Below are 11183 nucleotides of genomic sequence, written 5' to 3' on the forward strand. Positions count from 1 at the left end.
GCAGCGATCGTGCCCCGGGGAGTCGCACAGTTTTGCGTCTGAAGCATAATTTATGAGTTTGGGATGAGCTTCTCCCAGCAAACGCAGGCTCCGGAGGTAATCTCCCTGCCCAGACAAAGGGCATGAACCTCGCAAAAGCATCCAACACACGTACAACCTCCCCACCAAGAAACAAAGCACCCAGCTTTTAAGCAAACCAAATACTCTTTCTTTCTTTTTTTTGCCTTTTTTTTTTTCCTCCCAGTCACTGCCTGTGTTTAGCCGCAAAATACAATAGCTGCTCTTTCTGAAGACAGAGAGAAGAGGGATGGTGGGTCTTATCTTTAAATCATGAGCCTTTGCTGAGGACAAGCCACCTCTTCAGCGAGGAAGCAAGCTGGGCTCGCTCAGCCACGCAGACTTTTTCACGCGGGCCAGATCCTATTAACCCAAATGCCTCTCAAACTGAGCTCCGCCTATCCCATTAATTAGTTTAAACCACAATAATTTTAAGATATCAAAACTTTGAGGGGATTTGGTCGCCGTTTGGCTCGTTTCACCCCACCCGTCTTTGCACGGTTGAGGCGATAACCCACGAACGGGGACACGGGCAGACACAGGGGTGCGTGGGCAGAGACGGGGGGCAGAGGATGCTGCGAAGGCGACGGCTCGCTGCCCGGTTAGCGGGAGGTCAGTCGGGTTAGGGAGAAGGGGGTTAAACCGTGAAGGTCTCCAGAAGCCAGCGTTGACTCACCACTGTACATGTCAGTGTGATTTCGTAAAGACGTTTCGTTATGGGGTTTCTCTGCAATAAACAAAAGACCGTGAGCATATCGAGTGCCACAAAGCGTGCGGGGTGGAGGGAGGGCAGGCGAGGCGGGGGGCACAGAAAACAAAATAACTTCCCAAAACACAAGAGCAACGCGGACAGGCAACAGCAGGGGTACAAAAGCACTCTGGGCACAGCTGCCTTCCAGGACAAACAACATAACACAGCAATAAAGGAGAGGAAAAGAGGACTGTTTTCCTCCTACAAGATGGGAAGACAAATAAATGTATGAAAATTGTATCATAAACATTTCCTTGAAGCGTTTTTCTTTTCGGTATAAACACATTTGTCTCTTTGGGAGAAAAAAAAAAAATCAGTTCAATTTGGAGAAGAAAATGTTTTTTCTCTCAGTTTCTTAACTACGAGGGAAACATATTCCAGCTACTTTTTCCAAGCATAAAGTATAGGTTGGACACAGCTAGGCAGCAGTGTAACGATGCAGAAAGGCATGGTAAAGATGAACAAATAAAAATAAGAATAAAAATTGGGCTCTAAAAGCATAATCTGCTGTAAAATCCCTTTTAATGACAAGGTAATTAAAGTAGATGGTGTTACATGCAAAATACCAGCTTTTCAATAACAACTGCCACCAGCCATCACTGATACTTGAAGAAGAAAGCTAACGGCCACCGGCGCTCTGCGAGGAGGCAGGGGATGCGGCAAGGGATGCCAGCCCTGGAGGGATCCTGGCAGATCTGCCCTCCTCAGCTCCCACCGTTACCCAAAATACCGGTTTGGTGTCTGAGAACGCCCTGGTTTCCATCAGGATGTGGCACAGCCCTGTTACGGCATCATCTGCCCAACAGGAGATGCGAGAGGCTATGTTGGCTACCATATAGCTGTTGCCCTGAGCCTGAACCCCCCCCACACACACCCCGGCTCCGCGCAAAGGGGGTTAAGAGAGCCCAGCAGATGCCCAAGAGCTTCCTGACCCTGGGTACACCAGAGAAACTCCCTGCAGGGAAAGGCACGGGTGTATCGCTCCCCCAAGCCTTTGCATTTTTCTCTTCTTCCATCCAAGAGCATGGTAATCCCATGCAATGATTTTTCAGCAGGCGGTGAACTATTTTTTAAGGACAGCCAATGCTCATGGCTTAAGGCTGAGATGATCGAACAGCTTGAGACAAACACAAGCTCGTCTCCTTGGAACACTGTCTGTATAAAGAATTTCTTCTAACAGATGAGAAATTAGAGTCTCAGTTCTTTAAATTATAAAGGCCTCCGGGGGGCTCGTGGAGTGGCATTTGCGTCTGGTAATACAGCAGACGTTTCCAAAGGAAAACTTAAAAAGAGGGTCCAGTATAATTGGAAGCCAATTCTACAGAGCCTGGGAGCAAAACGCGATGGTGGCACCTGAATGTAGCAGGAGGGGGAGCTTGTATCTATCTGCACAGAAACCTTCCAGGATTTCTTCCACATTTTTTCCAGAGCTTGACAAATATGTCAGGCTGGAGCCTTTGGAGGCTCAAATGACCACAGATCTTTGTTCGCCAGAATTTCTCCAGCTCACGCTAATTTAGGACTCAGTCCTTCCCTTACAGGTAAACGTTGACATTGTTTGGCCAGACCACTGGAATTCGGAATGACCGACCTACACACATTCCTCGCCACCGGCAAGGAGCCTGTTCCTGGCGTTTATATCCCCGATTCTCCACTCGTGCTTTGCACGGGGGAGAAGCCGTTACAACGAAAGTGCAAAACACTCCCGGCCCCGCCTGCTTCTCACATCACTTTCAGGTCACTTTAATAGCGTTAACTTCTAATTTAAGCTGCTGTGGGATCAAATTAAGTTCCGAAGGCTGGGATTCAGGAGCACCTCATGTCAAGAGCCTGCTCCCTAAAACACAGCCTTGCATCTGCCACCACACACTACCCCTTCTTCCCAGTCAGACCTTACTGGGAATGGGAGACAGGTCCTCGCTGATAACTGGGGCCCATAGATGCTATTTCTGTGTCCACTGCCGATTGTGCCGGCGCTCTGTGCACCCCCCCCAAAAAGAGAGCCCAGGCTCTGCAGGACCTGCATCAACTGAAGAGCTTCGTACCCTGCAGCACTCGGCTCGGTTGGCCTCTGCCAGCATCCCCACCAGTCAGCTGGCATGAAATGCGTTAGCATCGCAAACTCAGCTTCCTTCAAGCAGTCTTGTTTCTGGGGAAGAGACTGGACCTGCCAAGTGGCTGGACCTGCCCAAGGAAAAGCTCTTCGTGTGCCTGGAGAGAGCCATGCATGTGCTTCCTCCTGTCCCTCAAGACGATGCTCTTTACCATGGTGAAACCGAGATTGCCGGCCATCCTCAGCATGTCCCACGTGTACACACTCAGACCCCAAAGGCTGCTGCCAGCACGTCCAAGAGCAAAGGAGCTAGATAGCAGCTCCTGCTCCGGAGGTAAATCCTGAGCTGTGCAAGGCTGACGCACACTCGGTCCCCCTGTGCAGCACCAGCACGTAAACCTAAGCCTGGAGCAAACCAAGGCTATTTCCAGCTTTTCAAACGAGGGAAAGATCACTTGATATTATACATTTCCCTAAGGATGGGAGGAATGCCCCATCTATGTTGAAATATTTTCCAGTTTATCCCAGACACGTGGACTTAGCGATACCTGCACCAAGCTACCTCTGCAACCCTCAACCCATGAAGTTGCAAAATTCTGAGATGCTGGAGGGAACCCAGCCACCCCTCCGTGCCAGGTTAGCCGTCCAGAGGACTACCATTGCTCATCCAAACTGGTTCTTCCACTATCCTAAACAAAACGAAGGAAGCCACTCTCCTCCCTGATAGGTCTCAGTGCTGCCAAGGACAGAACCAAGGTGTCTGGAAGGAAAACCCTGCCCAAAAGAGGCCAAGGAAGACCCATCCCGAGCGATAACCGTGACACTTACTGGTTTTCACCTTGAGGGTGTAGGGGTTTTTCTGCTGAATGGTGTGGGTGAAGTGGAAGCGTGCATTGCAGCTGTAGTCGGTCTGGGCATCCCGCAGCATGACGTTGGAGAAGTACAGGTCACCGTTCTGGCCCTGGGAGACCCGTTTGTCCTGGTGGATGGGCTCCATGGCTGCAGGGGGAACAGGCATGCAGAGCAAGTCAGATCCTCCCGTGGGTGCCCGCATAAAGGAGAAAAGCAAACCCCGGACCCAAGCCACGTACGGGTGCCTCCAAGCTCTGACCTAGCAGTAACGACCCTAAACGTATTTTAAATAAACACAGCAGGTGAAGGAAAGGCTGCCCACGGGGTTTGAGGTGGGAAGGGGGTTCCCTCGACTCACAGCTGCTCATCCAGAAGATGACGGGCGGAGGCAGGCCAGGCGGTGGGTTGCACTGCAGACTGAGCGGAGCACCTTCATCCACCTCTACCACATCCACCTTCTCCTTGGGCCACAGGGGAGACTCTGCCGTAAGAAGTAAAGACACCGTGTGAGGAAGGGAGGAGGGCAGTAACTTTGCAGATCTCTTCCCGCTGGATCTGGCCTGGTTTCAATGGAGCGGCCTCAATGCAAACTTCATTTCTGTGTGTGCAAGGCTCCCTTAAATCCATACCGAGTGTCTCCCTGTTAGCTGCAGCCGTAACCCCCATGCCTGGGGCTGGATACATCCCAACACAGGTAACAGCCGAAGCAGGCTGAGATGTTTGAGCACCGACTATTCTCCATGCCTCTTCTACAGAATCTCATAGGATGCAAATAGTCCCTGCTCCCCCCGGGGCCGCTGGCTGCGTGCTCTGCTCCACTGCCGTTACTCACTCGAAACCTGGAGGTGGATTTTGCTGGAGAGGGCAGTGCCGTAGTCATTCCGGGCGAAGCACTGGTACTCGCCCTCATAGTCCTCCGCCCGTCCCCCACTGTGGAAGTCGATGACCAGCGTCCCCGACCGTCGCCGCATGGACACCTTGGGGTCCTTCGCCACATTGAAGAACTTCCCGTTCCGCGTCCAGGAAAAACTGCAAGCACAGGGAAGAGAGGTTGGGTTTGTAACCACGGACCATATTTACCAGTGAGGTCCTTACCTGTGCTGTGCAAGCCAACAGCTGGATTAGCTGGGGGTGTAAATGGCACAGCTCGACCGGAGGGGAGCTCCTCCGGAGCTAAGGAACAGCAGAGCTGCAGTGTAACACGGGCGGGAGATGCACTTACGTGGGAATAGGGTTCCCTTTGCCTTCACATTCAATCAAGATGTTATCCCTTGGGTCAACGATGTAGTCCTTCATGGACTGCTTGGTGATTGTGGGGGGCTGAGGCACTGCAAAGCAAACGAAAAGCCGTGAGGAGAGTCGTGCAAAGAGGGTGAATCCCTTCTCTGCCATCCTGCAGCAGATCTTGGTGGGATTTCAGCTTCTTCCCCAGGCTGGATGTGCAATTTGCGGTTTAAAGCCCTTCAACTCTTGAGAAAATTACCACTAGCATTTGTGGGGGTTTGCTGCTCATCACCTCTCGGACCATCAGCACTGCTCACACTCCTGCTCGATACCGGGAAGCCCCTGTTTCTCACTTGGTATCTTGGTCTCATTAAGAAATGTCACGGTTACATCTTCCTGCTACCACCAGTTGTTTGAATCAGACCGAAAGGCATCCTGGCTGTGCACCTCAAAGACAGGGGCTGCAGCGGGGACAGGGAGCCAGAGAGCCACTGCAAGACATTTACAGGCACTCCCTGTGCAAGAAAGGGGCTCAAAACCTCCCAGGTTTACCCCAAAGGAGCGCAGCACTGGTGTTCGTAAGGACAGGGCTTGTGAGAAGGGGCTCAGGAGCCCGGCAGCCAGCGTGGGACCTGAACTCTGAACATCAGCTCAGTCCCATGGCTGTCCTGGAACGAAGCCGCTCAGGTCCGAGGATGTTTGCTCTTCCCCCGAGAGCTAGCCATGCTGCAAACGGGTCGGTACGTGGAGCTGAGCTTGGCAGACGTGCTCGTGCAAGGCAGAGGACCCTGCTCTCCTCCGAGATGTGGCATTAGCAATAACAAGCCCCTGCAAAAACGGTATTTTGCAGGCTCCAGCACCTCCCGTGTCTCTCCCCGCCATGCCAGGCTGTGCAGAAGTGGCTTGTCCTGACTCCGGCCAGCCCGGCCACCCCCCGACACCCCGTGCCAAGCGACAGCCACCACCGGCCCCCTGCTTGGGCCAGATCCCTCGTGCCCTGTTTCAGTCGTGCAGAGGAGATGGACACGTACACAAAGGGGGCGAGGGCAACACTTACATTCACTCTGAATATTTGCTGTTATTCCCAAGGTGCAAGCATGATGAAAAAAAGAAAAAAAAGGTTAATTGAAGAACAAACCCATACACACAAAGATGAACGTACCTAGTTACTATAGGGCTTGCAAATACTACACAGAAATGGTTTTACAATTCAAGCATGTTCTAATCTACCTACTTACTGGCCGCGTGGGAGAAGCTGCCTCTGAGCGGTCCCGTTAGCCGTCAATGGCCTCTGCAGCTGGGGTTTTTAGGCCAAAAGAGAGCACAGGGTGCCTGGATGGGCTTTGGTGTGCTCACACCACTAACCTGCAGGCGCTGGTGGCCCCACGGTCCAGTGGGTCACGCACAGCGGTTAGCAATGTTCCCCCCTTCCCTATGGCCAAGCTTACCCTGAGCCCCCCCCAGTTTCATCCCCCTGAGTCAGGGGCGAATACATGCCTGATAAACTCTTCGCTGGCTTTTTAGGTGATGCTCAAACTCGGACAAGGTGCCTGTAACATAGGGAGATATATACCTCCTGTCCCCAGGACAAGGGCTGGCAGGATTTTATCTGAAGAAGAAAACTTGTTAGGGTTGGGGCAGGAAAAAGCGCCTAGGCAAGCTTAAAAGTAAGAGCAAATAGCGCAGCTCCCCCCAACACAGGGTGAGTGAGGGGACCCTGAGGCTTTGCCCACACATCTGCCCTCTCCTGAGCTGCTTCTGCCCTTAAAACCTAAGGGCTGGGGAGCAAAACGCCTCCCTGGGGAGGTCTCTGACCCCCGAGGTGTGTCAGCAAGGGCAGCTGGATGCCCACCAGCATCTCGACCCCCACCCCAGCACGGAGGCGAAGGAGCTGATCTCCGTGGAGTAGGAAGGACTTTCACAAGCAGTCGTACGTGGAGGATAGGGCTCACACACTCACAGAGCCTGGGATTTGCATGTTTGTCAGCCCCTGCACAAAGCCGGAGCAGCTGGGGGTCTTTACACACCACCTGGTCAAACCTGGAGCCGCTGGGAGTGCAGGCGATGCTTTCATTAGCTCAGTCTCACAGAGGAGCGGTGGGTAAGGGAGCTCTGATCACCAGGCGGTTTAAATAGGAGCTGAAAACAAACCCCTGATGGCTCTGAAGGTCGGGATGGAAGTAAAACAATGCTGATGCTCCACGTGTCCAAAAGAGCTAAGGGAGGTTGGGAAGGGTTGGCTGGCGGGGACGGGCATCGGCAGGATCCCTCACCCTCACCCAGAGCTGGGAGATGCTCCTCACCCACCTGCTCTTGGCACTGCTGCGTGCAACTGCCTCTGTCCATGTTATTGACAAATATCTGTCGTGCAAGGGTCCCCGTTCAAGAAAGCATGACAAAAGGACACTCTTAGTTACCATCCCAGTTTCCCACCAGCACTGGAGGGGATGCTGCTCTCCTGCGGCTCAGCGCTGTGCAGCAGGGAGGAGGAGGAGGGTAGAGAAACGGTGAGCTGCTGCAGGCTGCCTTGAGCATTTCTCCACCAGCTGTCAGCATTTCTCTTACTTTTCTAAGGTCGTGTTACATTTAAGTCGCAAAATTACCCCTCTTTCCAGATGCAAAGCACAAGAAATGGCAGAAGGCGGCTGTCTGCAGACACATTCAGCTCTCCCCAACTGCACTGGCCCTTCCTTCCATGCCGGCTGCCTGCACCTCTGGAATATCATAGATGCTAACAAAGCCAGGCCTGAAGGAACCACCAAGCTGTGTGCATCAAATAAAATTCCCATTGCCGGGAACAAGAGTGCCCTGTGCGTGTTACAGCACTGACTCCAGGGGAGCAGATATTTTCATCCACAGTCATCTGGAACAGAGCAGGGCAGGGACTCAGACTCGAGGCTGGGACCCTCTCCTTTTCGAGTAACATAAGTATTTATTCCCCTCTGCAAATCAGGGCTTTCCCACCCTTTCTCTTCAGTTATTTCCAAATTTCAGCCAAAAGTCACTGCCTCAAATTTTTCCTTCCCGTTTTACTGCCCAGAGCCAGGGATCAGCTGAGGTACCACGGCTACGGCCAGCACAGCCCGGACTCCACAGAGCAACAACCCACAGGGTAGAAATTTCTCCTATCAAGAGCAACCCTGGCACTTCAGTCTGAATTTAGACCCCAGCAAAAAGCTTTGCTTTTTCTACTAACGCACTGCTCGCTGGAGGATTTCTGTGCATTGCACTGTCGGAAGAGTTTCCCTGCAGCGACAGGCCGATTATTATTAACAGCCACTACAGGAGGAAGCTGGGACACAAAGAAATTACAAAACTGGTTTCCAGAACAGTGGCTGAGCAGCTCTCAGTACAAACCCCCGTCTCAAATGCATTCAAACAAGTCAGGCATTTCCCATGCGCTGCCCTGAAGATGCCCATTCAGCAGAAACATCAGCCCGTGTCCCCCTTCCTCCTCGCTCCATATCCCCCAGCTCTTGTGCTTCTGAATAAAACATAACTCCCCTCTCATAATTAACCAAAAAATCCCGACAGAGAGAGAAAAATCACGTTGCTCTGCAGGACCTGCCTGGGTCCTCACTGCCCTCAAGGACCTGAGCATCTGCTCGTGGCAGCATCTCCCAGATACGACCAGCAACGAGCTCACGTCCTCCACCAAAGAGCATCCCCAAGCCTGCCCACGCTCTGTAGGAACACCAGAAGCCCTGGGATGCTCCGTTTAAATCAACAGGCTGAAGACTTGCCAGCTCGGCTCAGGTGCTCTGTTCCCTTTTGATATGTGGTTCTCTGAGTCCTCTGCTCAGCTTTTGAGACAGACTGATTAAATCAGAGGGTGATTTAGGTGACTTTCCGGAGGGCATGTGGTTTAAAAAGAACAATAGCCCAAACAAACAACAGTAAAGAAAACCTTAGACTGGACCAGGAAGGCCACCTGGGCTGTGCACATCTTCCTTCGACCTCCTCAACCATTGCAGCAGGAGTTTTCAGAGGGGTAAACCATAACTTACAATCCAGAGGGACTTCGATGGTGCTGATGAGGTGCTGAAGGCAGAGAGCAAACGCTATTCCTGCGCAGGCGAGGTGGTGTCTTGGCATGACCATTTTGGACGCCTGGGCAGCGTTAGGACCTCCGTTGCGTCCCTCGAGGCGAGCAGACCAGCGGCACGCACGGACGGATCCTCAGCTGCAAAACGGACACAAACCCAGAGGTCACTGAGCCGTTTACAGCTCCAGTTCTGTCGTCTTCCTTTTCACAACTGTGGAGAGAGAGTGTTTCCAATCCAAAAAATATTTGTGCGGATGGACGGGGCTGTGAATAATGCCAGAAATAGTTTCCAGGCTCTGGTGACCCAGGTACAAGCCTGTGGTCGCTGTCCTCCCAACCCCGGGGTTCTTCTGCTGGCAGAAAATCGGCCTTATGGGGTTATTTGTGCTCAAACCCTGGTGAGACCTCTTGGATGGAAGGAGAAGGACCATACTCTCCCCTGGGACCGATGGAAAGTCCCTCAGAGCAACTGAATTCAAAAGCAGCAAACAGTCCCCAGAGGATAAAAGAAAAAGGATGATTTGCTGTTTAAAAAAAATAAGAATAATTGTAGTTTATGCATAAGAAATACCCAGCAAACACCCGCTGCCTCCGGCGGAGCACCGGGTTGAGCTCTGCCTCCATGTGCAGCCCGGCAATAGCAGGGAGCCGGCTCCGGAGATCCCCTCGCGTACCAAAGTGCCGGTCACCGACCCGGCACAGCTCGAGCAGGAGCCATGGCTCGGTGGGACCTTTCCCAGCTGGTCTCTAAACGAGCCCATTTCCAACTCAGCTCCAGATGTTTCCCTCCCCAGCCCATCCCTGGTGCCAGATGTGCAGCATGCTGCCGGGCACCCAAAGGCATCCATCCAAACTCCCGGGGACTATCAGGGTATCATTTGCATTTTCCATACCCATACCTTTTATTTTGCTGTTAATAAGCACATAGACCAAATGCAGATTAAAAAAAGAGCGAAAAGGATAAAATTATCCCACCTGTACAATAAAAGCCCCCTTAGAGAGGCTGCTGTGGTGCAGAGGGTGCATCACAGCTGAGTTACAACTCTCTGTAATAGAGTTATAAAAAGGGCATCAGCCATTCAGACAGCTCCCTCAGCTAAAAACAAAAATAACGCCAGGGCAGCAAACAGTGGAAAATCCCCAGCCTTGCTCCGTGCCGCTCCTCCCCGGCCCTCGCACAGGCGTTCGCCGAGGTGGGACATCGCCAGGCAGGGGACCAGCGCAGAGAGGCCATTTGGCAAGCAAGGAAAGCCCGTCTTCATGAAATATAAATCACCGGCTGCAGCTTTGGATGCTGCTGCCCCTTCTGCTGTTCCCGAGCCCCGTACGAAGGAAGTGTGGGAGGAAGGAGGGGGGGACCCAGCACAACAGACAAAACCCGGCGGGCGCGGGGCTGCCGGGGGGCTCCGGGTACCGCAGGGAACGCTGCTGGGAGCCAGCGAGGAGCAGATGTCACGGAAAACAAACAGCCCTCACACATGGCCCGGGAAGCTCTCCTGAAGCCCAGACAGGCTCAAACCCAGCCCAAGACAACTTTTTAAGGATGCTTTTCCCCAATACCCTTATGGGGTACAAGATAGGCTTAATGGTGTCTCCATCCATCCCTCCCCACTGCCCTGCTCGGGTGTGAGCGGGGTCTCCGGGTCCTCGCTCTTGGGCTGATGCCCGAAGAAACTCGCTGTCCCAGCGTGTCCCAGTTACACCAGATGACAGATTGCGGGTTGTGAAGGGGCTGGGAGGGGAGTGTTGCTCTGATCTTTTTCACTCGTTCTAAGGATTTTTCCAATCCAGCTGTTGCAATAAAAATAGTTGAAGGACAGAATAATTATAGGACTGGGCCAGTAATTAAAGTCATGTCTAGGACTTCCACAGTCCTGTGATCAGGTCATGCTGAACAAAGATTTTCAAATTACTTCTTTAGCTCTCTGTCTGAGGGAAGATATCATTTTGATCTGTAGCCTTCATTTTTAAAGCAGTTCATTTCTCCAGTTACAGCTTTAAAATGAGTAATGGATCAGCTGGTTTTATGCCTTCCTGTTACTAAGCACGCGTCTGACTTACGAACTGAATCAGCCAATACTGCAACCAGAGATTGAGCAAGGCTAAGGTTTCTAGTGCCCTTACCATGCTCACATATTGATGCTTCACATCACTATCACAAAATGCTTTAAACCCCTCTTCATTCACAGATGTAGTAAGGG

The 11183-nt window shown here is 52.3% G+C and overlaps 1 protein-coding gene across 1 annotated transcript in view; it reads right to left on the reverse strand.

Moving 5' to 3' along the window:
* The window catches only part of LOC104164644 (neurofascin), a gene marked incomplete at its 3' end in the record, with an annotated part of 28267 nt that extends 19229 nt beyond the window's left edge, over positions 1–9038 (reverse strand). The window contains exons 1-7 of the mRNA XM_009704038.1: positions 8945–9038; positions 5995–6012; positions 4936–5041; positions 4546–4742; positions 4072–4194; positions 3690–3860; positions 734–784 (exon numbers count right to left, since the gene is read on the reverse strand). Coding sequence (XP_009702340.1) covers positions 734–784; positions 3690–3860; positions 4072–4194; positions 4546–4742; positions 4936–5041; positions 5995–6012; positions 8945–9038 — 760 coding nt within the window. The remainder of the gene's footprint in view (positions 1–733; positions 785–3689; positions 3861–4071; positions 4195–4545; positions 4743–4935; positions 5042–5994; positions 6013–8944) is intronic.
* Positions 9039–11183: the final 2145 nt, after the last annotated feature.

The sequence above is a fragment of the Cariama cristata genome, unplaced genomic scaffold (genome assembly GCF_000690535.1).
Source record: "Cariama cristata isolate BGI_N322 unplaced genomic scaffold, ASM69053v1 scaffold30820, whole genome shotgun sequence".
NCBI classification, from domain to species: Eukaryota; Metazoa; Chordata; class Aves; order Cariamiformes; family Cariamidae; genus Cariama; species Cariama cristata.